General features: G+C 43.6%; 1 protein-coding gene across 1 annotated transcript; it reads left to right on the top strand.

Annotated features, from left to right (window-relative positions):
- Positions 1–24,773, top strand: Dntt (DNA nucleotidylexotransferase). The gene is made up of 11 exons (XM_090346161.1): positions 1–325; positions 8,822–8,993; positions 9,732–9,860; positions 11,321–11,491; positions 12,588–12,659; positions 14,112–14,235; positions 18,217–18,349; positions 19,708–19,816; positions 20,338–20,583; positions 22,482–22,565; positions 24,385–24,773. The coding sequence occupies exons 1-11, from the start codon at positions 123–125 to the stop codon at positions 24,469–24,471; spliced, it is 1,530 nt and encodes a 509-aa protein (XP_090202287.1). The 5' UTR covers positions 1–122; the 3' UTR covers positions 24,472–24,773.

Here is a 24,773-nt window from a genome sequence, read left to right as displayed (position 1 = left end):
CTCAGAGTCTGCCAGTGAGATGACATCAGAGCCCTTCTGCAGGAGAGTGGCAGCCTCCTTCTCCCCCTCATTTCTAAAGACACCCCTCCACGGCACAGCCAGAGACAGAGCAGTCTCTTCCCATGGATCTACAGCCAACAGTCCACACAGGCCCTCGCAAGAAGAGACCCAGGCAGATGGGCACCTTGACAACCTCCACTCCTCAAGACGTCAAATTTCAAGACTTGGTCCTTTTCATCTTGGAGAAGAAAATGGGAACCAGCCGCAGAGCCTTCCTCATGGAGCTGGCCCGCAGTAAAGGGTTCAGGGTGGAAAATGAGCTCAGGTAGGACATTGCACTGTCACTTTGTTAAACACCCAGGAGGGGCTTGAGAACAGCTTCTTTGGCACACAAGGAACCTAGGTTTGCTTGGCTCTTCCCTAAACCCCTGGTTGTGCTAAGATGTCCAACTGTGATGGCTGAGCTGGGTGACTGGCTGGGCTCACCACAGGCCTCAGCCTTGATCATGCATGGTTTCTGAATAGATCCAAGTAGGGTTTAGAGAGCAATTCTGGTTAAAGTCTCATCTGTTAGACACACCAGTGGGATGTGACCAGAGCCCAAAAAGGAGACAGTTGCAGCCACTGTTCTTTTTTCCGCCCTGCTCCTTTTGAGCAGCAATTCTTCTTGTTTTCCTCCCTGCTGTGTATACTGGTCTTGAATCAATGAAGAGAAAACTGGCCAAAATGGAGAAACAAGTGATATTAAGAACCTGGCCACAAACCAGGGTTCCAGACTACCCAGAGGTTGTCGTGAGGACAGAGTAGGTCCCCTGGAAGATAGTGCTCTGGTTCTGACAGAGTGCATGGACCACAGTCTTGTCAGAAAAAAAAGTAAGAATTCTAATTGGCATTTGGACTTTAAAACGTCTTTGATATTTGCAAATAAAATGTAAAGTATTTTTTGATGAAATGTCAGTTCTAAAGTGTTGGGAAGTCATAATTCAAAATCCCATGATCAGATATGTTTAATTCTACAACATCATAATTCCTAAGGCATGGTATTTTCATTTAATGTTTTGTTAAAACGTTCCCGTGCAGAAATTCTAAGTCTCCTTTGATCTCTCTTCTCATGATTTCTCTTTATACGTTCTACTTCTTTTCCCTATTTCTTTTCTTTTTAGACTTGAACAACTATTTTCTGGCACATGTCCTTACATCTCTTCTCAAAATCATAGATTCTATCACATTATAATCTGCCTTATATCACAGACTTACATAAAACATTAAGAGTTAAGAGGGGAGAAGATGAACAGGTATAGAGGCAAGAATACCCTATAAATTAAAAAAAATAGAAATGAACAGAAAGCCTGAACAAATATAGAACAGATTTTCATGGTCAAGAAATATGGGCCAGCCAGATAGATGAGAACCAGTTGCTCAAGATAACCACTTACAGGGAAGGCTCTTTCTGGAATGTTCATGCTTCTAGCAGTGGCCTCTGTCTTACAGAGCTGCGATGCTTTGTTTATACGGTGACCGAGGCAGGTGCTTAGAGGATCTGATGGAAGGCACATTCTTCAGTTGGCAGGACAGCTAACAAGGTCCCTGCTGCCAGGGACCAAGCCCAGCTGCTCAGGCATCAGAGGAAATGAGCTCCTGGCAAGCAAACTGCTGCTGGGTGTGTGAGTGGGGCAAAGGTTCCAGGCTGGCAGCTCAGTAGACTTACTATACACATCTGAGATCTATGGAATAAGAATAAACCACAGAAAGTAGAAGTTCTAGCTCTCTGTATCTGAAGACTTAGGCTTTATTTGGAAAGGAAAAAAATTTTTTTTAAATCTCTAGACAAAAAACCTAGAGCTCTTCAAATCCTAGATCTGATCCTTCCCAGCCATGTGATTTGGTCTAAGTCTCCCCTTTTCAACCTGACCTTACTCCCTTCATAAATCTTGTGATGTGATCAGCTAAAGGAAGATGGGTGTCAATGTGCTTTGGTAAACTGAAATGCTTAATATGATGTAAAGTATGATTTTCTTGTGAACCCAAAGGAGTAGGCTCCTCTCTGTGGTGTGAAGTCGATTATGTTACAGAAGGAAATAGAACAACGGCAGGAAGAAAATCTACCAGACTGTTAGAAGGAGTTCTTAAGGGCACAGGATTGTGGATATATGGACTTGTGCCAGTACCAGGGCTTGAACTCAAGGCCTTAAGCTCTCATCTTGCTTTTTTCACTCACAGCTACCAAATGGTAGCCTCCAGTTTAGCTTTTTTTTTTTTCTTATTAATTGGAGATAGAGTCTTGTAGAATTTTCTATCTTAGGTGACTTGGAACTGTGATTTTCATCTCTTAGTCTTTGGAGTAAGATTAGGATTAGTCTAGGATTACAGTTAGGAGCCACTAGTGCCCCACTAAATACTATTCATTACGTGTATATTCTGTATGCTAGTCTTCCTTTACATAAAAGTATACAAAAAACCCTAGTCTATGGCTACCCAGATCTTTACTTTTAGCCTTCTTGTATTATTTTGGTTTTGTTTAGCTAGCCTGGTCGCTTGTACTTCCCATTCATTCAGAATATATGACATTTGAAATGTGGCTCTGGCTTCATTCATTATCTAAAACCATTGCCTCCCACATTCATGGGGATCTCGTGGTAGTAAATGCTGTGTTTTCCACCTGTGTGTTGATTTACTCCCTGTCCTTGTTCAAACTCAGACATGGCTTTTATCAGTTCGAAGGACCCATCACTAGAATAGTCACTTAAAATGCCTTCCAGCGAAAGCTCAAGGCTGGCAAAGAGTTGTAGACAAAAACCCAGTAATGGACAGCTGCTTTAGAAAGCTGCGATTATTAGTCCTTTCTCTGCTCCTTGGAGATGTGAGTCTTCTTATTACACAGAGCTCTCTTCTGTCTCTGTGATAACTCTCAGATAGCTGTCTCTCTCAGTCTCTGTAGTTGAGTGAGGGTCTAACTTCAGGGGGTACTTTGCTTTAACACACCATCAAAATTCGCATCTCCTCCATTATAATACATAACATAATAGATATATTACTTTTGTCTTTGACAACCTAATACAAACCTCACTTTTATGAATGCAATAGCAAGGAATGTAAGCTTTAGTCTTGCTCTAGTACAAATTACTTTCTATTTCAAAATTTGCAAGCTTTAAATTATTGAAAAAGCTGGGTGCTAATCCTAGCTACTCAGGAGGCTGAAATCTAAGGATTGTGGTTCAGAGCCAGCTAGGCAAGAAAGCCCACTCATATCCAATAAACTACTCAGAAAAAGCCAGAAGAGGCCCTGTGGCTTGAGTGGAGTGGTAGAGCACTAGCCTCAAGCATAAAAAGGCTCAGGGATAGTGCCCAGGTCCTGAGTTCAAGCGTCAGGATTGACTGGCAAAAAATTAAAAACATTAAAATAAATAAAATTATTGAAAAATCCCATTTAAGGTGAGACCAAGAATCCAGACATGTTATTCTTGGTTAAAAGTAAGACAGGGCTGGAAACCTGGCTTTACTACTGCCAGTAAGAGCTCAGGATAAAAGCTACACAGCTGCTTCCATTTCTAGGTTCCAAGGATTCTGGAATACATTAGTTGCTAAGGGAAATTGGCAAGGAGGGTTTGTAAACCACAAACAATTTGGTTTGAGGGTAAATCATTCAAGTCATTGTTTACAAAATAAGTTCTACATCAGATAGGAGGAATGTAGAAACCAAGCAGAAAAGCAGGTGACCTTTGGTGGATTTATGAAAGTCAGACTGGATTGGGAGGCAGGTCTGTCTCCAGCAAAGAAGATGCCTTCTTCGGCCTTCAGGGGAGTGGAGGGGGGCGCGGTTTGGAGAGTGTTAGCACTAGCTAGGAAAAGGAATACAGTAAGATTAAGGAAATTGGTAGCCTCAGAGCTAAGATTTGTGAGTTAATGCTGTAAACCAGAATGTCTGAACATGAGGTTTTTTAAAATTATTTTTTCATTCTTAAAGTGCTTTTAATGGACACATCGTAATTATACATAGTTATAAATTACAGAATAATAAATTCAATACATATCTACAAAAATGTAAGCGTTAATGGGGTAATTAGTGTTCCCAACTCCTTATATATTTATTATTTCTCTTTGTTTAGAGCCTTTGAGCTCTTCTCTCTGGTTCTTGTGAAGTATTCATATTTGCAGTACTGGAGGATTTAGAGCAGAGAGAAACTTGCGTACCAGCAGACAGACAAACAAATGCCACATAGAGCAGTAGGAAATTATCAGTGTGGTGTACTGGGGTTGGGGTGTGAGTCTCCTGGTCATATAGTTTTCAGTGGGCTCAGGACTGAGCATAGAGGAGGGCATAGACAGAGGTGGACTTGTCCACCATAGGCAGGTGATAAGCCCATCTTGAGGAGGAACATTGTACCCCAGATCTAGACCATCAGGTGGAGAAGGCCAGGTGAACTCAGGCAGCGCAAGAAGATAACATACAGATGGCAAGGACAGGGATTGCTCTCTAAGCTTGTATTTCTTCCATTATTTAAGACAAGTCATTTTACCCCAAAGGTTTTTACTTAAAAACAAACAATAAAGCTATTGTGGTGATGTCAAATCATGGCTTACAATTCCTGTACTTACTATGTTGAGAACCATATGCATGCTGAGTAGCATGGACTTAAGCAGTCCTGTTTCTTGGACTCTTTGTTTGGGGGTATACTTTAAGATTGTTCTTGTTTTTATAATCTTAGATCTGAGGATTGAGGTTCAAAGCCAGACCAGGCACTAAAGACTGTGAGACTTATCGCCAGTTAACCACTAGAAAACTGGAAGCGGTGTGGTAGCCTTGAGCTGAAGAACACTCAGGGACAGCTCCCAGGCCTAGAGTTCAAGCCCCAAGACTGACAAAAAAAAAAAAAAAAAAAAAAAAAAAGATTGTTCTTGCTTTGTTTGCTAGCTACTTAATTGGCAAGAATCTGTCTTCTGATTTAGATTCCATCACTAACACATCTACTTACACAAACCGAATATCATACGTGGCTCTCATCCTCTGATGTGAGCTTTGGATACACCTCTTCTGAGAAATCCCAGAAGAGGCAGGAGAAGAGGAAGTTGAGCCCCAGAACTCCTACTCAACATTCTTTTCTCTCTCTGACCTTAGAAAATATTCCATTATATCAAGAAGAATAAATACTGTTTCTATCCAATAATATTATAAATAAGTAATAATATATAATAAAAATATGGTGATATCAGAGTAAAATGTTTCTCTCTGAAGAAATATAGATAACTAGTATTTTCTACATGAGCATGCTACTCCTCTTTTTGCTGTCTTCTAAAACTCTTGAAGACCCTTTCAAGAAGTTTATTACAAATATGCTTTCGAATTATATAGGCCTAAAACTGGGTGGGGGGGAGGAATCAGCTATAACTGTTTCCATGGGCCTTGTAAAATATTTGACCATAGCTTATTTATGGTATATCTGCCACCACACAGTCTTAGCTCTAATTTGTAGCCCCCACTTCTTTCCCAGTCTCAGCTCCAATTCTCACCTGTCAGCCAGATATTTTAATTGAGACCTGCCACCTTTTAAAGCAGCATGCCTGAAATAACTTTAGTCCCTTCCTTTTTCTTCTCTGCAAAGAGGTGGAATTTCTTAAATTCCTATTTCTACCCAAGGTGTTATTACTTGGGATTATGTTGGAGTTATTTGATTCTAATTTCTACTTCACCTTTTACAAATGAACCAATATGAGATGTTCTTCTTTTCACTTTTGTCTTCCTTTCCAGTGTAACAGGAACCAGACCGGGTTACGCTGGCCTCACACCTGGTCTGTTATTTCACTCCCCACCCATCACTCTCCATTCCAAGTCGTTATGTATGCCAGATCACTGCAATGTGATAAACATTCCACTCACAACAGCCTTCTCTGGCTTCAGAAACCCAGAAAAGAATAGCCAACGCCGACAGTGAGGTTTTGGCTTTTAGACCCTCTATAATTTGGTAGCCCCCTACCAATTCATACACTTCTCAACAGCCTCCTCACTAAAGTTCAGGCCAGTTCTTCCCTTTTCCTCAACTTCTGAAGCTTTTCTTCCAGAAGAACTCCAAGTTCTGCCTTCCGGATAGCCTATTAGTATTCAGATGTCAATACCACTTACAAGCTCCAATTTTCCACCAGTCGTATGACTCTTCCAGTGTTAAGCCCAGGTTTGAGGTCCCCAAAGACCACCAAGGAGCCGAATCTGATGTAAATGCATGAGAGTCCTTTATTGCAAGCTCAAGCCTGGACTCACAACCATCACCAACACAGTGGGTCAGAGTTTAGAGCCCCAACTCCTTTGTTCCCAGGGTTTTATAACCACTGACCATATGGCGCTAGTTGACCACATACAGCAGCCAATAGGATTGTAACATTCATACAGGTCTGCACAATCTTGTTACATCACAGTGAGTGACCACTTAAATCTTAACCTGTTTCTGGGGAGTCATTTAAACTACCCTATCTTTTTCTACCTGACTTTGGTGTGCAGTCTTGGTGGGCAAGAGGAGGGGTCAGCCACTGTGACAGGAAGGAGAGGGGGTCTGCCCATATGCCTCTTCCTGAGTTCCTTGTCTTTTGTTCCTGAGTTTACAGTTCACAGCTTGTTGGGGAACTTCCTGAGTTAATTGAGTTTCTATGGGGTCTGGGCTGTTTCAGGTAACATAAGATTAATGTTTCACAAGTTACATACTCAATTATCTTCATTGTGGGAAGGGGAGGTGCCTATAGAGGATGGGAGAGGGGTCTTACAGGAGATTTTAGGGGAAAGGGTCAACACATTTCCAGTCATTGTGTCTTTAGCAGGATGAGGTCTAAGCCTGAAATTTCAGGCTATGTTTTGTTCAGGCTTCACACCAGCTCACACCCTTCTGTTTGTTTTCTTTGAACACTATTTACAGGCCTCCTCCATATTTTGTGTCTCTTCAAAATTCACATTGGTAACTCTGGTTTCATTTGAGAAACTATTCTATAGAAGCTCTCCCTTCTTTCCTTCTTTGATAACCTGTGTTCTTTACCGCTACTACCACCACAAAGTATCTAGTCAGTAAATTTAATGATGAACTCCCAAATACTCAGTGGACTGAAGAAAAAAGGGAAGTCAAGAAACAAAGCAGAAGGAATAGAAAGGGCTTAAAAAAAATCATTAGGTTTGTAATCCTACTGACTCAGAAGGCTGAGATCTGAAAGATCATGACAAGAACAGACTGGGTCAAAAAGTTTTCTAGACTCCAGCTGCAAATGACTAGCAAAAAGCAGGGCTGGAAGTGTGATCTAAAGAGTGGAGCAGCAAGCCAGGCCATGGTTTATACCTGTAATCCTAGCTACTCAGGAGGCTGAGATCTGAGAATCAAGGTTCAAAGCCAGCCCAGGCACAAAAAGACCAGAGACTCTTATCTCCAATTAAGTTCTAGAAAATGGGAAGTGGGGCTTGGCTCAAGGGTGGGATGGTAGCCTGGAGCCAAGAGCTCAGGTACAATGCTCCGGCCCAGAGTTCAAGCCCCATGACTCCCCCCACCACCCAAAAAAAAAGAAAAGAAAAACAAAAAGAGTGGAGCAGCAGCTTAGCAAGCTGACCAGAAACCCAAGTACTGCCCCACCCCCAATCACCAGATCTTGTGACTCCAACTGTAAAATCTTGTGGAAAACTAGATATAATAACATACCTGACCATCAAAAAGATAAAATTTACAACTATGTGAATTTGACTATGTCACATTTCTTCCTTTTTCCTTGTTTCTTTCTGGCTGTCTTTCTTTCTTCCTCTCTTTTTCTCCCTTCCCTTCTTTCCCTTCCCTTCCCTTCCTTTTCCTTTTTTTCTTCCTCTCTCCTAGCACAGGTTTGTCTCAGACTCTCACTACACCTGCCTCAACTTCTTATATGCTGAGGTAACAGACATGTACCACGCTCAGCTACTTTTCTTATGTTTGCAGTGTGAATAATCCAGCACTTACTTGAGAAGCTACGTGGATATTTAATGACATGATAAAGCTTAGAAACAGCAACATGGCTGCTCTTGGTGAAAAGATCCATGACTGTCTTACAGCAGAGGAACAAGTGCACAGCAGGCATACAAAGCAAAAGTTTCTAAAGGCTGGTCATAAGCAATCAATTACATCTGTTTAATGAGATGTTACTGTAGTCTGAATGTTTGTGACCCCTAGGACTTTGGTAGCAGGTAGGAGATAGTAAAGTGATGTGGTCAGAAGGGCTCTGCTCTGGCGAATGGATCAGTGGTTTTACAAGTAAATCCTTGGAGCCCCTTCCTACCACATGAGGACCCAGCAGGTGCCACTTATGCGGAAGAGACTCTCGCCAGTCACCAAGCCTGTCAGCACCTCCATCTGTCTTCCCACCTTTTAAAATAAATGCTGTCCTTAACACATTGCCCCATCTAAGATAGTTTGCTTTATTAGTCAAAACAGACAAAGAAAGAGTTACAGCTCTACTTATATCTATTTTTATTTTATATAAAATGTGCTTCTAGTTGTGGGTTGCACTTAGAAAGTGGCTGGATTTATTCCAATGAAATACCAGTTATCTAAGAACAATTTCGTTTTCTATCTCCTCTGGATGTTGGTGGTCTCTGGACACCACATTCTTGCTCAAATTGTCTGATTTTTCCTTGCATCAGACATAACATAGACCACTCCTCTTCCACTAGTTTAAACACAGGATTCCTTTGCATATGGAGTCTTAAATTCTGGTGGAGTCTAGTGTTCATCTTTCCCTTCAATATTGACACCAGGAAACCTGGAAAACAGAGGAGAGCTCCAGATGTTGCAGGTTCCTTTTCCCAGTTACCTTGTGTTGTATTTTCCAGTGATTCTGTCACCCACATCGTAGCAGAAAACAACTCTGGTTCAGACGTTCTAGAGTGGCTTCAGGTACAGAACATCAAAGCCAGCTCCCAGCTGGAATTCCTTGACATCTCCTGGCTCACAGAATGCATGGGAGCAGGGAGACCAGTGCAGATGACCGGAAAGCATCAGCTTGTAAGTATTCTGGGAGGAACCGTCATTGCCCTTTGCTTCATGGCCAAGAGCACAGACTGTGAAGTCTGTAGACCTAAGTTAAACCCCAGATTCTCTTCAAGTCTCTTAGCTTTTCTGAACTTTGGTTTCCTCCTTCATGATATAACAATAATGCCTTGTAAAAGAAGCAGGAAGATTAGAATAGCACATGTAGAGAGCAGGTACTGAGCCTGCTACCTTGAAGGAAATGTGTGGGTGGGAGCTATTTGCATGAACACATTCATACACAAATATTTCAAAATATTTATGCCTTCATGTTCTTGCAACCCGTAAAGTATTTGTTTCTTACTATAATTATTCAGGAAAAGAAAATGAAGAAACAAAAAATAAGGAAATTGAAGCTCTTAATTCTAGGTGCTTAACCAACTATACTAGGACATGTGGGAAGAGAGATTGGTCTGAAATGATATCTGTTCACAGAAAAGAAAAATTTTAATTATTTGGTAGTTCCTTTTTCATGTCTTTTTTTAAATTCCAAAAAGATACATGTCATAATGAAACTCATGGATTAACATAACTTAAAGAAAAAATGTTAATAGCAAATTTAAATATTAAGATGTACATAACATTAAAAAAGTCATTTTATCCTCCTTCCAGAGATAATTGCTACAAAACTATCTCTAGTTATTTTCTACATGGATATCGATTGTTATTATTGTTCAGGGCTATTTAAAATGGATATTTTTCACATTTGTTTAGGTGAGAAGAGACTACCCACCCAGCTCCAACCCAGGCCTCCAAGAGGCCCCATCACTACCTGTGCAAAAGATCTCGCAGTACGCTTGTCAGAGAAGAACCACTTTAAACAACTGGAACCACGTGTTCACGGTAAGAGCTTTACCAATACCCAGAACAAATGGAGGCCTGGAAGCTTCTTTCTGAGGACCTACAAATTAAATGATGATTTATCTGCAAATCTGGAAAAAAATTGTCTCCCATATATACCCAGGCCTTCGGCTGGTCTCTCATTCTTTATCTTTTCTTTTTCTTTTTTTTTTTTTTTTTTTTGTGGGTCATGGGGCTTGAACTCGGGGCCTGGGTCCTGTCCCTGAGCTCTTCCACCCTTGAGCCAAGCCCCACTTCCATTTTCGAGAGGTTAATTGGAGATAAGAGTCTCAGGTCCTTTTGTTCTCTGGTTGGCTTTTAACCTTGGTCCTCTATCTCAGCCTTCTGAGTAGCTACAGGCATGAGCCACTGCGCCTGGCTCTCATTCTTTTTTCTATCAAGAAGCAATTTCTTTTATTCTTTTATATCATGGGCTCCTCCTTCTTGCATGAAAATGGGCCAATACTTTTGAACTATATTCTCTAGAGAGGATAGACAACTCCAGAGAGTTGTCACTAATGACCACAACACTCTTGAAAGAGGAAATATCCTGAAAAGCCAAATACGGTAACCAGTCAACAACATAGCAAGAACAAATAATGCCTCAGTGACGCATCCACAGCTTTTGCTGGGAAGCCAACAGATGAAGAGTTGGCTGATGGGGAGGCGAGCCTGAGATTAATAGCTGGAGCAAGTCCATGCCTCTCTGTGAGCCTAACTTCCTGATTTAAGAATAAGACATTAGCTCAAGCCTCTCTGAGGTCCTCTCTAGGCCTAGTGTGTTCCAGATGACCCTAATAAATCCATAGCTGCTTGTCCCCGAGCCCAGTGGTCCATCATCACCTGCAGAAAACATCCGGTAGAGTATCAAACACAGAGCTGCTCATTTTTACACGTCCAGCCCCACATCTGTGAGGAAGACCAGGAAATTGCTGCTACTGGTTTACCAAGTAGGAGGCACACAGCTGCAGCTGCTTCCTCTGTAGCCGTGCAAACACACTTCACCTTAAATAACCCTGTACTGGGGTCTGCCCTACCTAGAGAGAGCACACCCATCCACTCAACAGGCCCATGTGCTTTGGGTCCACGATAAGAGATGAAGCAGGGATCCTGGCAGAACAGTGGCCACAGGCTGGCGAGGAAGACAACAGAGAGGGAAGGCCCAGGCCCAGGCGTGAATAGTGGAATGCAGGAGCACCAGCACATTGATTTCTTAAATTATTCCTGAGTGTCTATCAGCGGCTAAGTGTGTTTTCTCATGATGCACTCAGCTCCGATGATGCACTCAGCTCCTGTCTTTTCAGTTCAACTCCACTCTATCCTAGAGGGGCAGGTGCCAAGATGCAGGAGGCCAGTCCTTCAAGGTGCCTTATAATATCTAAGGAAAGCAAGAGACATTTTTGAGTGACCACTGGCTAAGGACTCAGAAACAGCCCTTTTGCTTCTCTGGTTTTATTCTTCAGGATGCCTTTGACATACTGGCTGAAAATTTTGAGTTTAGAGAGAGTGAAGGCTGTTGTCTAACATTTATGAGGGCATCCTCTGTACTGAAATCTCTGCCATTCACCATTACCAATATGAAGGACACAGAGGGGATTCCCTGCCTGGGGGACAAGGTGAAGTATATCATGGAGGTAAGGGCACGTCTCTTAATAGAGAAATGGAGGAGAGAGACAGGAGGGGGGATAGGGAAGAATCATGAAATAATATTAATATAATGATCAGGAAAATATTAGTTCATTCTATCTCGATATCTATTTCTATATAGGATATTCCTAAGATAATGCTTCCTATCTATAGAATTAGATGCATGTGTGTATAATCCTCCCTCCTGCCCCCATGAACCTGGCTGGAACTATGAAGGACCAGTTGGTAGACGAGCTCTCTCCTCTTGCTAGTATCCAAATGACTTGAAAGCTCAGTGCAGGGAGATGGTCTCATTTCTAGCACAGGCCCTGTGAGAAGCTGCGATGGCCGCAGTGATCATGTGAATGTATTCCTTCTCTCTACCCATGCTCCAGCAAGACAGCTGGGGGTTATTTATGTGTTTAAGGATTTTCCATTTGGACGGCGGTTGCTCGAATCTGTAACACTGGCTACTTGGAAGGCTGGGATCTGAGAATCCAGTTTGAAGCTAGCTCAAAAGTCTGTGAGACTTCTTTCCAATTAATCAACTGAAAACTGGAGCTCAAAGTGGTAGAGTGCTAACCTTGAACAAAAGAGCTCAGGGTCGGTGCCCAGCCCCTGAGTTTAAGGATTTCCTAGCAAGATGATGATTTGGTTGTGTCAGTGTAGTCAAGGGCACAATTCATTGTTTAAGGAAAACATCCCAACTCTACTGAGATGAGCTGGTATCATAAGGGCTTCAGTGTGAACTGGCTTTTTAGGGGTCTGACATTAATCTGCTAGATTGGAAAGTCTTTTTATTTCAACAGGTTCATCTCCACTGGAAAATGAATTATCTGAAATATTTGGGCATGTATTTATCAATGAATATTTTGCCTATGGTTTTGTAGATCAGGACCTTCATAATTCTGTATTCTATCCTGAAAGGATTGCTAAGGGGTCTTGGGATGTATGAGGAGCTCACATTGTCAGTATTAGAGGGAAATCCCGCAGGCCATGGCATGCATGGCAGGAGAAACCATGCTTCTAGATCTGTGACTGTAAGTCTTGTGCTATAATTGTCCAGTAACAATTAACTAAAATATTTTTCACTTAACAATGCAGGAAATTATTGAAGATGGGGAAACTTCTGAAGTTAAAGCTGTGTTAAATGATGAACGCTATCAATCCTTCAAAGTAAGTATATGTTTATTGAAAAGAAAAGCCTTTTGGTAATTGTATTATCTTCTCTGGGTGCTGTTCATCAGCTTGGGCTGCCATAACAACATGCCATAGACTGAATCACTTAAACCAGGCATTTCTTTCCTTCTAGTACTAGAAGCTGAAAGTTCTAGATCAAGGTGCCAGCTTGTGAGGACCTCTTTCTGGATTGCAAATAGCTACTGACTTGTTGTGTCCTCCTGTGTAGGGGTGGGGGTTTGTGGAGGGAGGGAGAATGAGAGGGAAGAGAGGGGGGGATGGAGAGGGAGAGAGCAAGAGAACAGTGAGATATAGGGACAGAGAAAGAAAGACAGACAGAGTATATTCTTTGGGGCCTTTTCTTACACAGGCACAGATAAGACCTTATCTAAACTCAATTACCTCCCAGAGTCTCCATCTCTAAATATCATGCAGGGGATTTTAGAACTTCAACATATGAAGTATGGAGTGGGGAGGGTTGTACAACGTGGTGTACAGTAGAGTTTAAGAAGAAGATGTCTAGATGAATGCAGATGCTTTAGCCTATAGCCATGCTATGGTGATATGCAAATTACCCTACTTTCCAAGAATCATTCACTGGTGTCTACAAATACCAATGGGACACAAGGACCACATGGATTGAGCAGACATCTCTTTCCTCTCCTCTCCTCTCCTCTCCTCTCCTCTCCTCTCCTCTCCCCGCCCCTCCCTTTCTTTCTCCAATCCTAGGGACTGAACTCAGGGCCTGGGCATTCTCTGAACTTCTTTTGCTCAAGGCTAGCACTCTACCATGGGAGCCACAGAACTACTTCCCGCTTTTTCTGTGTATGTGGTACTGAGGAATCAAACCCAGGGCTCCATGCCTACTTGGCAAGCACTCTACCACTAAGCCACTGCCCAGTTGAACATACTTACTCTTATAGAGCCACCCCATGTGTGAGAGCAATTCCCTATGCCTTCATTGATTTTGATATGATCTGTCATTTCCCAACTTCCCCTCACTTGGAGGAGCAGGTAGAAGGGGCTTTGATCAGACCCTTCAGTTCCAAAATGAAACAAAGGCCTAAAATGTGGCTGTGGGCAAGAGCCTGGGCTCGCAAGTATAAATACATTGGGGCTTCCATCTGGGTTGTGCCACTTGCCAGCTGGGGGGCAGGAGATATCTCTCACCCCCACCAGTATTCCTCGGTCAATGAGCCTGGGATTGTACAGCACTGCCCACAGCCACCTGCTACCTGTGTGAGCCCTGTGCAGAAGCCATACCTGCCTCTCATTCTCACATACCATGTATCCATAGCCTTCAGGAAACTTCCAGCACCCACCTGCTTGTCAGGCTCAAGAGAAGTAGGGTGGAAGCCTTGCTTATGCTTTTTTTTTCTGTAGACCTTGGAAAGTCTCATGTCATTTTCATGGTGATTATATGAATAGCATGTCTGTCTCTCTCTTTAGTTATTTACTTCTGTGTTTGGAGTGGGACTGAAGACATCTGAGAAATGGTTCCGGATGGGCTTCAGAACTCTCAGCAAAGTCAGATCAGACAAAAGCCTGAAATTCACACGGATGCAGAAAGCAGGTATGAGTTCTCCTAATACTCACTGCTGCTCTGGGAGGGCTGGGTTGTGAAAGAGACTGAAGCCAGTTGTATCTATACTTGAATCTGGGTGAGCTGGAATTGTTTTTTTTTTAATCTGCTTTCCAGATTTTTCAGTAACAGGGAGGATAGGCCCGATAACACTGTGTCTGACACAGAGGGAAGGCTTTTCCTAGTGGCTAATTTGAGTCCTTTATTCTCATGTCAAACTGAAGTACACTCTGACCTGCTTCATGTGGACTTGCAGACATTTAGGTGCTAGCGCTCTCCCTGGATAAGAGATGTGAGTAAAGAGTCAAGGAAGAAGGAGCGTTTGACCTGAGAGTTTGAGATGGGAGGACCCAAAGTCAGAAACCAACCTAACTACACAGTGAGAGCCTGTACCAAAAATAAACACACAGAAAGGAGCAAGAGGAGGAAGAGAAGGAAAGGGGAAGAAGAAGAAAGTAGAAGAGGATGAAAAGTGGGGAGGAGATAGAGGAGGAAGAGGAGAAAAGAGAGGAGGAAGAGGAGGAGGAGAAAGAAAAAGAGAAGAGGAGAAAAAGTAGAAGTTGTTGGTGTGGAATATTCCTGAGAAGGTTTATTTGAGCCATGTACACGTGTCGCCTGATTGGCTCACACAGGGATTATCCTTGTTTACAGATATAAACAACCAGGAAAATAGAAGGCCGCATGGAAATGCAGAACCTCTTAGCCTGCAAAGACCAGAAGCAGGGGAATGTGGGCTCTGTTCTGCCAGCTGAAAGCCTAACAGGCATGCCCCTTGGGGATCCAAGTGGCTTGGTGGCTTTTCTTTCTTTTTCTTTTTTGCCAGTCCTGGGGCTTGAACTCGGGGCCTGGGCACTCTCCTTGGCCTTTCTCAAGGCTAGAGTTCTATGCCTTTGAGCCACAACACCACTTCCAGCTTTTTTCTTCTGTGTATGTGGTACTGCGGAATCAAACCCAAGGCCCTGTGCATGCTAGGTGAGCATTCTACTACTAGGTCACACTCCCAGCCCCTTTGGTGGCTTTTTAAAAATAAGGATGTGCCAGGTGACAGTGGCTCACACCTGTAATTCTGGCCACTCAGGAGGCTGAGATCTAAGAATCGTGGTTCAAAGCCAGCTGGGGCAGGAAAGTCTGAGACTTTTATTTCCAATTAACTACCAAAAAGCAGAAGTAGAGCTGTGGCTCAAAGAGGTTGAGTACTAACCTTGAGCAACAAAGCTCAGGAACAGCTCCCAGGCCCTGAGTTCAAGCCCTACAATGGACCAAAAAATAAATTAAATAAATTAAAAAGTAAAAATAAGGATGTAAAAATAAGGATGTGCCAATACAGGAGCACAAAATTATGTGGGCTTTAAATGTTTACTGTTAATACGCAACCAATTGTGCATATTAATAGTAATGTTTGTGATTGGAAAGGGGATCTCAGCTGTAGCCCACAACTCCATGGCTTCTGCAGCACAAAGAAGAGTTGTTAAACATTTAATATGGGAAAGAGAGGGAAGTTTGTACTAGAAGATACCAATAATGATGGATAATAAACCCAGAAGTTATGGTAGAGGAAACAACAGCTTCTGGGTTCCATCAGTGACACTAGGGGAGTTCTACTCATTTTCTGAGTTTGCTGATTTTTGAATCATTGCTAATAGGTTTTATTCAATGCCAGGTAAGACCAAAAAGAATCTAAAGAGAGATTGGAGGGGTGGCAATGAGCAAAAGTATCAGTTACCAAGTTCAAATCCTGAGCTCTGACCAAGAAAAAGAAAAAAAAAGACCCAGTAAAAACTCTAAAGAATGTCTAGTATTTATATCCCGGATTCTGAGAAGTTCATATTTAATATACATGAGTTCTACCAGCTCTGGAGATACCATTAAAAGATGCCATATAAGTAGTATAAACACTTGGGGTTGGGAGTGATTGCTCAGTGCCACATAATCAGAAAAAGCCAAAAGTGGCACTGTGGCGCAAGTGTCAGAGCACTAGCAAAAGTGTCCAAGGACAGTGCCCAGGTCCTGAGATTAAGGCCCACCCAGGACTGGCAAAAAATAAAAATAAAACAATAAGCATGTGGCAAGTAAGTAGTTTTTCAGGGTAGTAAGGACTCTCACCTGTTCAAGCCAGCAAGGTCAGGTTTCATTTAGATGAAACCTTCCACACCCTGCTTTGTAAACTCGGTTTGTTTCCTCTTCCCATTTGGCTTTTGCAGCTCTGGGAAGGGAGGAGCTATTTATTTGTGCAGTCTGTGGTACCCATCAGACCACTTTGTGCTAGGAGTTGTGGACAGTGAACCAAGTACACTTGTCGCCTGATTGTCTCACACTGGAATTATCCTTGAGTATCTGTAAATGACCAGGAAAATAGGGGGCCACTCAGAGATGCAGGACCTCTTAGCCCGCAAAGACCAGAAACAAGGGGATCTGGGCTCTGTTCAGCCTAGCAAGCAGACTGACGCAGTAGCAAGATGGCAGACTTGCCTATGACAGGAGCTTAGGAGACTGCAGAAGGTGAGCAGGTGATCTAGTTGAATGTGAGGTAGTTTCAATGCAGCTGTCACATGGAGAACCTACATGAGTCTAAGGGCGCTGATTGGAATTCCCTGGGCTTGAGCATTCATATGCATGCTTACCTTAAAAAGCCAATTTCTGAAAGCTAGCAGCAGTGTGCCACGTCAGTTTCTTGTAACAGGTTCACTGCCCTTTGCCACACCCAAAAGCAGTTTGGGTGTGGCAAATGGCACAGCACGATGGGATTGAGAGAGCTGGGGAGAACGATGGAGGGGGTGCATTGTACCTACGATCTGGCTTGTAGAATTGAAATCCCTTTGTACAACTACTATAACATTTTTAAGCCAGTTAAACTGTTTTTATGGAAATCAACAAATGTTCATATTGCCTCCATGTTTCCTCTTTCTACATGCACTTTACTTTTATTTATTCACTTTTTTGGACAGTACTAGTCACACTTGCCTTGCATTACATGTCCAGCTCCTTTCTCCCTTGGTTATTTTTCCGGGCAAGGCCCCTCTTCATGCTGGAGTGGTGATCCTCTCATTTGTGCTTTCTCACATCACCGGAGGACAAAAGCTACAGCACTGTGCCCAATCAGTGGTTGAGATGGAATGTCTAGAACTATTTTTGTTTTAAATCTTGACTGGTCTTCAACTATGATTTCCCCCATGTTCTGCTTCCCAAGTACTTAGGATTCTGAGCTTGAGCCACTATACCAGTCTGCACATTCTCAGTGAAATCATTACTAATCACAACTTTTGGTTCACATACAACACTAAATAAGCAGAGGAGTCAAAATATAGCGTGGTGGCATTTCTGTATTACAACCTCACAAAGCCCTCTTCCTCTTATCAACCTTCGTTTTTCTAATTGATCCAACACATTCCGCTACTAAATCTTCCTACTGCCAACTCTTATGTATAACCTTTTCAAAACACAGCTTTGATCAAGAAGGTGGCTGAGAGTGAGGTGACATTGCCCAAAAAGAAATTCATGCTTTACCTGACTTCTATAACTGTAACCCCTCCGTCTATCACCTTTATAATAACAATTTTTACAAAATTCTTTTCAAAGAAGGCAGGGGGGAAGGAAATGGGGACAAAAATAGGGGTATCAATGTGTGAGAAATAATGCACCTATGATTTGGCGAATATCACTGTAACCCCTCTGTACATTACAGTAAAAAATAATAAATAAAAAGACGGCTGGCCCTTCATAAGGACACTGGGTCAGAATGATTTGCGTTCCTGAGGGATGCAGACACTGTCTCCTGAGTCCGCACCAAAAGCCACTCTCAGAAATCAGAGCTCTCAAAATTAAACGACTGTCTCCACAGAAACAGAGTTTAGCTGATGCCTGTGGCCTTGTAGCCTTGTTGGGGGCAGAAGCCCCTCCTCCCGCCCTCCACCCTGGTAATGCTGCACATGCCGTAGAGTCTGCACTGACCTATCCTGTCCGATGACCTCTCAGGGTTCCTCTATTACGAAGATCTGGTCAGCCAAGTGACCAGGGCAGAGGCAGAGGCGGTCAGCGAGCTGGTTAAACAGGCTGTCTGGACATTTCTTCCCGATGCCTTCGTCACATTGACAGGAGGGTTCCGGAGGTGAGTGACTTGGCTGCTGTGCCCCCCTTGCACTAGCACCTTCCATGGCTGCTGACCATAGGCAGGCTTCAAAGAGCACACAAGGGCTTCTACCTCCTGATGCCAGCCTCTCCCTGGAGCTGCGCTGCTGTCCCTCTGCTCATTTTCAGCACATGCTTCTTGTCTTTGACTCTGCTCAGAGGTAATTCTGTCCTTGAGCTGCCTTTCCTGGCTAAGTTCTCCTCATCCATTTTTTTATATTACCTCCTCCATAAAGCCTTCCTTGATCCTTCCTTTCTCTGTGCTGGAGTGGCTACCTGACCATGTGCCAAGCCCCTGCTGAAGTTTCACAGGAATCACTCTGGTGAGAGCTTGCCCACTAAGACCAGGGTATAACGCCTGACACAAAGTAGGGGTTCAGGAAATATTGGGTGACTCCAAGAATGACTAGCAGAGTAAGTGAAGATCTCAGAGATGTATCCGTTCATTAGATATGGAGGCCTCTGTGTCAGAAAGGGCTTTATTCTACTTCTAAACCTCTGCCTGGTAGCTGCCCCTGTTCAGACCAGTGAGGCTTGGAGCAAAGGAGACAGGGGGGAAAGACTGAATCCAAGAAAATTCTCTTCATCTATGACCTCACTCCAGGAGTGCTACTTTGTGTTATATAAATGTGATTCTGGGAAGTGGTGCTATGGCTCAAGGGGTAGGATGGTAGCCTTGAGCTGAAGAGCTCAGGGAAAATGCCCAGGCTCAGAGTTCAAGTCCCACGACTGATAAAAAAAAAATGTGCAAGGAAATGATTCCCATGAGCTGAGAGTTTGGTCTAGTGGCAAGAGTGCTTGCCTAGCATACATGAAGACCCAGGTTTGATTCCTTGGTACCACATACATAGAAAAAGCTGGAGATGGTGCTGTGGCTCAAGTGGTAGAGCTCTAGGCTTGAGAAAGTCCAAGGACATGCAAGCACATGTTGTAGATATTAGTGAATACACAGAAGTATAATCTTCATTGTTATTTCCTGCCCACCTGTACATAGCCAAGTCCATTCTACCTATGGCTTCTTTCCATGTCATAAATTTATTTTGCAAAGAAGAGAATTCCAAGAGCCAATAACTTGTTTTTTTTTAAATGTTATGAGGCCTGGCATGGTGATGCATGCTATAACCCCACCTCTTTGTGGGGTGGATAGTCTAATCTAATGGATAAGTGTGGCTCAGTTGGTAGAGTGCTAGCCAGTCTCACATCAAAAAGAAAGAAAGAAAGGAAGAAAGAAAGAAAGAAAGAAAGAAAGGAAAGGAGAAAGGAAGGAAGGAAGGGAAAGGAAGAAAGGAAGAAAATAATCTAATAAATTCATTTTGAACTGTTTTTTTTTTTAACTAGAGGTAAGAAGATTGGGCATGATGTGGATTTTTTAATTACTAGCCCAGAAATAACAGAAGAAAAAGACCAGCAACTTCTGCATAAAGTGACAAACTTGTGGGAAAAAAAGGTAAGACAAAAGATCAAGGCTGAGTGTGGTGGTTCATGCTTGAAATCCCAACTCAGGAGGCAAAGATCATGATTCAGCCAGCATGAGCAAGCAAACCTTAGTGAGGCTCCATCTTAACAAACAGGTATGGTATACCTGTCTGTAATCCTAGCTACTTTACAGTTTGCAGGTAGGTTGCAGACTATCTGCATACCTAGCAAAAAACAAAGACCCTATCTCAAAGTAAAACCCATGCAAAATGGGACTGGAGGTGTGGCTCCGAGGTAGAGCATCTGTCTAGTGAGTATGAGGACCTGAGTTCTGGCAGATTCTAGCCTCTCTCACCATTCAATTCCTTTTCTGTAGAAAGGACAACCACTTTTTGTTGTTTTTTACTTCCCTCCTAGTGCTGTGAGAGCATGCATGCACCCACCTTCTGCCCAGTCCTGTGAAAACATTGATCAGTCATGGATGTGAATCATAGATGCTCTCCACGGGAGACCCTCCCACCCCTCATGACATATCTTCCTATTGCCTTCCAGGGATTACTTTTATACTGTGACCACGTGGAGTCGACACTGGACAAGCTCAAGTTGCCCTGTAGGAATGTGGATGCTTTAGATTACTTTCAAAAATGTTTTCTCATTTTGAAGCTGGACCATCAGAGACTGGCCAGTGGCCAGCTGAGCCAGCAGGAAGGAAAGCCCTGGAAAGCCATCCGGGTGGACCTGGTCCTGTGCCCCTACGAGCGCCGCGCCTTTGCCCTGCTGGGGTGGACAGGCTCTCGGGTAGGTGCAACCTGGGGTGGTGGGAGCTTTCCCAGGGACAGAGGTCCGGTCTGCCTGGGCCTGGGGATTGCTGCAGCAGGAGTGAGGGTCAGGGGACTGAGGACACTGTGCCAGGAAGCCTCTAAGTTGGGACATTTTTCCTGTTTGTTTAAGACTGAACAAGTAAGCCGGGCATGGTGGCTCAGGCCTGTAATCCTAGCTACTCAGGAGGCTGAGATCTGAGGATCCAGGTTCAAAGCCAGCCTGGGCAATACAAAGCTGAGAGACTCTTATATCCAATTAACCTCTAGAAAACAGGAAGTGGGGATTGGCTCAAAGGTATGGTGGTAGCCTTGAGCTGAAGAGCTCAGGGACAGCGCCCAGGCCAGAGTTCAAGGCCCATGACCCAAACAATAAAAAGACCGAACAATTATTCCCCACGTGTGGATCCCACACCAGCAGACTCACCTCGGAACAACTTAGATCAGTGAATTCTCCATCCCACTCCAGGCCCATGGGTTCAGAAATCCTGGAGGCTGAGCCAGCTGTCTGTGTTTGACATGCCCAGACTGGATGATAAGTCTTGTTCTGCATCTTCCCAGCTGGCTGAACTCGAACAGAGTTCTTATATTCTATACAGATTCTATTTTGCCAGTGGGGGAATGGATGACCAGGACCTTGACTGCCCGGCTTGATTAGAGGTTTGCTGAACAGGTGCTCTGGAAACCTTAGATACATGCCAGCCAGCCAGGCATGATGGAAGCAACAGTACCGCCATCTTGCCTCTACGACTTTTCTTCATCTGAGGTTTCAGACAACATCCTTGCTCTGCCTGCCTCACAGTGTGGCTGTGAGACATGAATGCAGCTTTTTTTTTTTTTTTTTTTTGCCAGTCCTGGGCTTGAGCTCAGGGCCTGAGCACTGTCCTTGGACTTTCTCAAGGCTAGAGCTCTACCACTTGAGCCTCAGCACCACTTCTGGCTTTTTTCTATGTATGTGGTACCGAGGAATCGAACCCGGGTATTCATGCATGCTAGGCAAGCACTTTAACCACTAGGCCAAACTCCCAGCCGAATGCAGCTTTTTAAAAGAGAAGCTACAATTGCTTGCTGCCAAGAACCCAAGCTTTGAGACTCAGTGGCTGAGCCCTAGTTCCATTTCTGACTGTGTGGGTAGACCCTCCTCCCTCCTTCTCCTTTTTCTTCCTAAAGAGTGCAGCTCTCCCAAGCTTTCTGTCTGGTCAACCTAGGATGGATGCAATCTTCTCATCTGCACATCTCTCAGGAGAGCCAGCCCAATGACTAAGTTACTCACTGTCATTGTTAAGCTTTTCCTGTCCCCATCCTGGGCTTCCAATCTTGCTGACTCCCCAAATCCCACTCCTGCTCATGAGAGAGGCCATTGTGGCAGAGCTGGCTCTTTCTAGTCTTAGTATAGGAGTCTGAGAAAATGAGAGAGATTCTGGCCACGCAATCCCTCCACCCTGTGACCAACCAAGATGGCAAGAGGTTGTGTGATCAGCCAAGAGGTGCATAGCTAAGCTACATCTGGAACCACTTCCTTCTTCTCTTTTACAATGACACTTAAAATCTAAAAGAACATTTCCCGGAGTTTCCTTTGGATCAGACTAAAGTGGACTCAAGCCTCTCCTTATCTACTTATCCATGCAACAAACATTTTCACCTCATACCCACCTACCAGGCACTGTTTGAGGAGGAAATAGAACAAGTTACATCCTTGCTCTCCCCTAGCTTTGGTTCTGTTCATGGGATCCAAGTTCTGCTCTCAGAGAACTCTGCCTTTGGGAATGCTCAGTGGAAAGCAATATTTCACTAGAGGGTCTTGGCTATCTTGAACTACCCAATACCAAAGACATTAGTCAGATGTGGCAGTAATGGCTTTTTACTTTCTCTTTCTAGCAGTTTGAGAGAGATCTCCGGCGCTATGCCACACACGAGAGGAAGATGATGCTGGACAACCATGCTTTATATGATAAGACGAAGGTAGAATTTTCTTCCTGGAATGGCTGCTTTGGCCCCATCCCCAAGGCTTGTTTCCCAAGGGAATACTCCAATCCCTGATTGGATTTTAGCATCCAGGTGTAGTTAGCACTGCCACAGGTGTCTCCGTAACCAGCTGATCACAGTTCAGAGAGAAAAATCCCCACAGGCCTGAAGTCCCCTCCTGGCCTGGAATGCACCTCAGGGGCTTTTAGTTCAAAGAGGAGGAGCTGACAAGCCTCCAGAGCCAGTATAGCAGTGGACACAACAGAATATGTTAGATTCTTGGCATTTGCAGCCATCTCCAAAGAAAATGGGCGATCCTTTTATGTTACAACACCCGCCTGAGCACTTCTTACACTCAAGAGCAGTAACGTTCCGAGTGGCTCAGACTGCAAGGAGCCCCGCAGAGCCAGACACCGGGCTCACCCCTGACATCCTAGCTTTTCACGAGGTTGAGATCTGAGAACTGAGGTTTGGAACCAAGTAGGCAGACAAATGTAATGAGTCTTTTTTTTTTTTTTCCAGTCCTAAGCCTTGAACCCTGGGCCTGCGCACTGCCCATTAGGAAGCTTAGTGCTCTATCACTTGAGCCACAGCACCACTTCCAGTTGTTGTTGTTTTGTTGTTGTTGTTTTTTCTGAGTAGTTTATTAGAGATAAGAGTCTCACAGACTTTCCTTCCTGGGCTGGCTTCAAACCATGATCCTCAGATCTTAGCCTCCTGAATAGTTAGAATTATAAGTATGAGCCAGCCACTGGCACCCAGTGGTGAGATTCTTATCTTCCGTTAACTAACCAAAAGCCTGGCAGAGGAAGTGTGGCTGAAGTAAGTTAAAACACCAACCATGAGCAAAAGAGCCGAGAAAGAGAGCAAGAGGTACAGAGTTCAAGTCCCAGAACTGGAGGAAGAAAGGAGAGGAGGGGGAAGGGAGGGAAAGAGGGAGCGAAAGAGAGAGAGGAAAGAAAAGAAAGAGACAGAGAGAGAAAGGAGGGAGAGAGAGAAAGAGACAGAAAAAGAAAGGATGGAGGGAAGGAAAGAAAGAAGAAAGAAAGGAGAAAGAGAAAGAAAGGAGAGAGGGAGGGGGATAAAGAAGAAAGAGAAAGAAAGGAGGGAGGGAAGGAGAAAGAAGAGAGAGAGAGAAAGAAGAAAGAGAAAGAAGGAAGGAAAAGAGAGATGTGCTTAGCCTTAAAATCACAGAGGGGTGGGGTATAGTGGGGTCAGGAGTGTGGAAGTCTTGGGAGACCCCAGAATATCTAGGCATCACATAATTACTAGCAGTACATAATTCTGTCTTTGTGGAGGTTTGCTCAGAACTTTCCAAATTAATAAGAAGACCTCTTTGGGGGTTTTGATTTCAATTATAAATTCTAAGTGCCTTTGGCTGAGTATGGAAGGCTGGCATGATTTTACCTCAATTCAACTAGTGCCATATTTTTTGGATGAGAGAAATACATACATGACAGGAGTTGGTTATCATGACATATGCTTCAAAGCAGGACATTATTATTTTTTTGGCCAGTCCTGGGCCTTGAACTCAGGGCCTGAGCACTGTCCTTGGACTTTCTCAAGGCTAGAGCTCTACCATTTGAGCCACAGCACAATTTCCGGCTTTTTTTCCATGTATGTGGTACTGAGGAATCAAACCCGGGTCTTCGTGCATGCTAGGCAGGCACTCTACCACTAGGCCAAATTTCCCACCCCTGACATTATGTTTTGATGGTAATAATTCGTGCTAGCAAGACAGTTTTACAAGTAACACTTTGTGTCCACACTGAGAAAAATATCTGAACATATGCTTTGTTTTTTATTATACTTTCAGAGGATATTTCTCAAAGCTGAGAGCGAAGAAGAAATTTTTGCACATCTGGGACTGGATTACATTGAACCCTGCGAAAGAAATGCTTAAGGAAAATGTCAACATTTTTCCTCACAGTTTTTTTCAGTTAAATACTCTATGCTTAGTAGAAGTCAAAGATGCTTTAGTAAAGTTTAGAACCCTGTAGGCCTTGTGGCAATGCAAATTGCTACTAGAAAGCATGACATGGAGATAGGACGAAATAAGGAATTATGCTCTAACAGACCACTCATACCACTGCCTGAAGCTTGCAGATATTTCCAGATGCCATGATGCCATTGTAGGGTCTCAGGGGAGCACATCAAAGCCCACTTTGTCCCCAGTGTAGTGGAAGTATCCCCATTACCAATAAA

The sequence above is a fragment of the Megascapheus bottae genome, chromosome 15, assembly GCF_031878675.1.
Source record: "Megascapheus bottae isolate mThoBot1 chromosome 15, mThoBot2.hap1, whole genome shotgun sequence".
Lineage (NCBI taxonomy): Eukaryota > Metazoa > Chordata > Mammalia > Rodentia > Geomyidae > Megascapheus > Megascapheus bottae.
The sequence above is the reverse complement of the archived record's forward strand: the minus strand, read 5'-3'. Positions and strand labels throughout refer to the sequence as shown.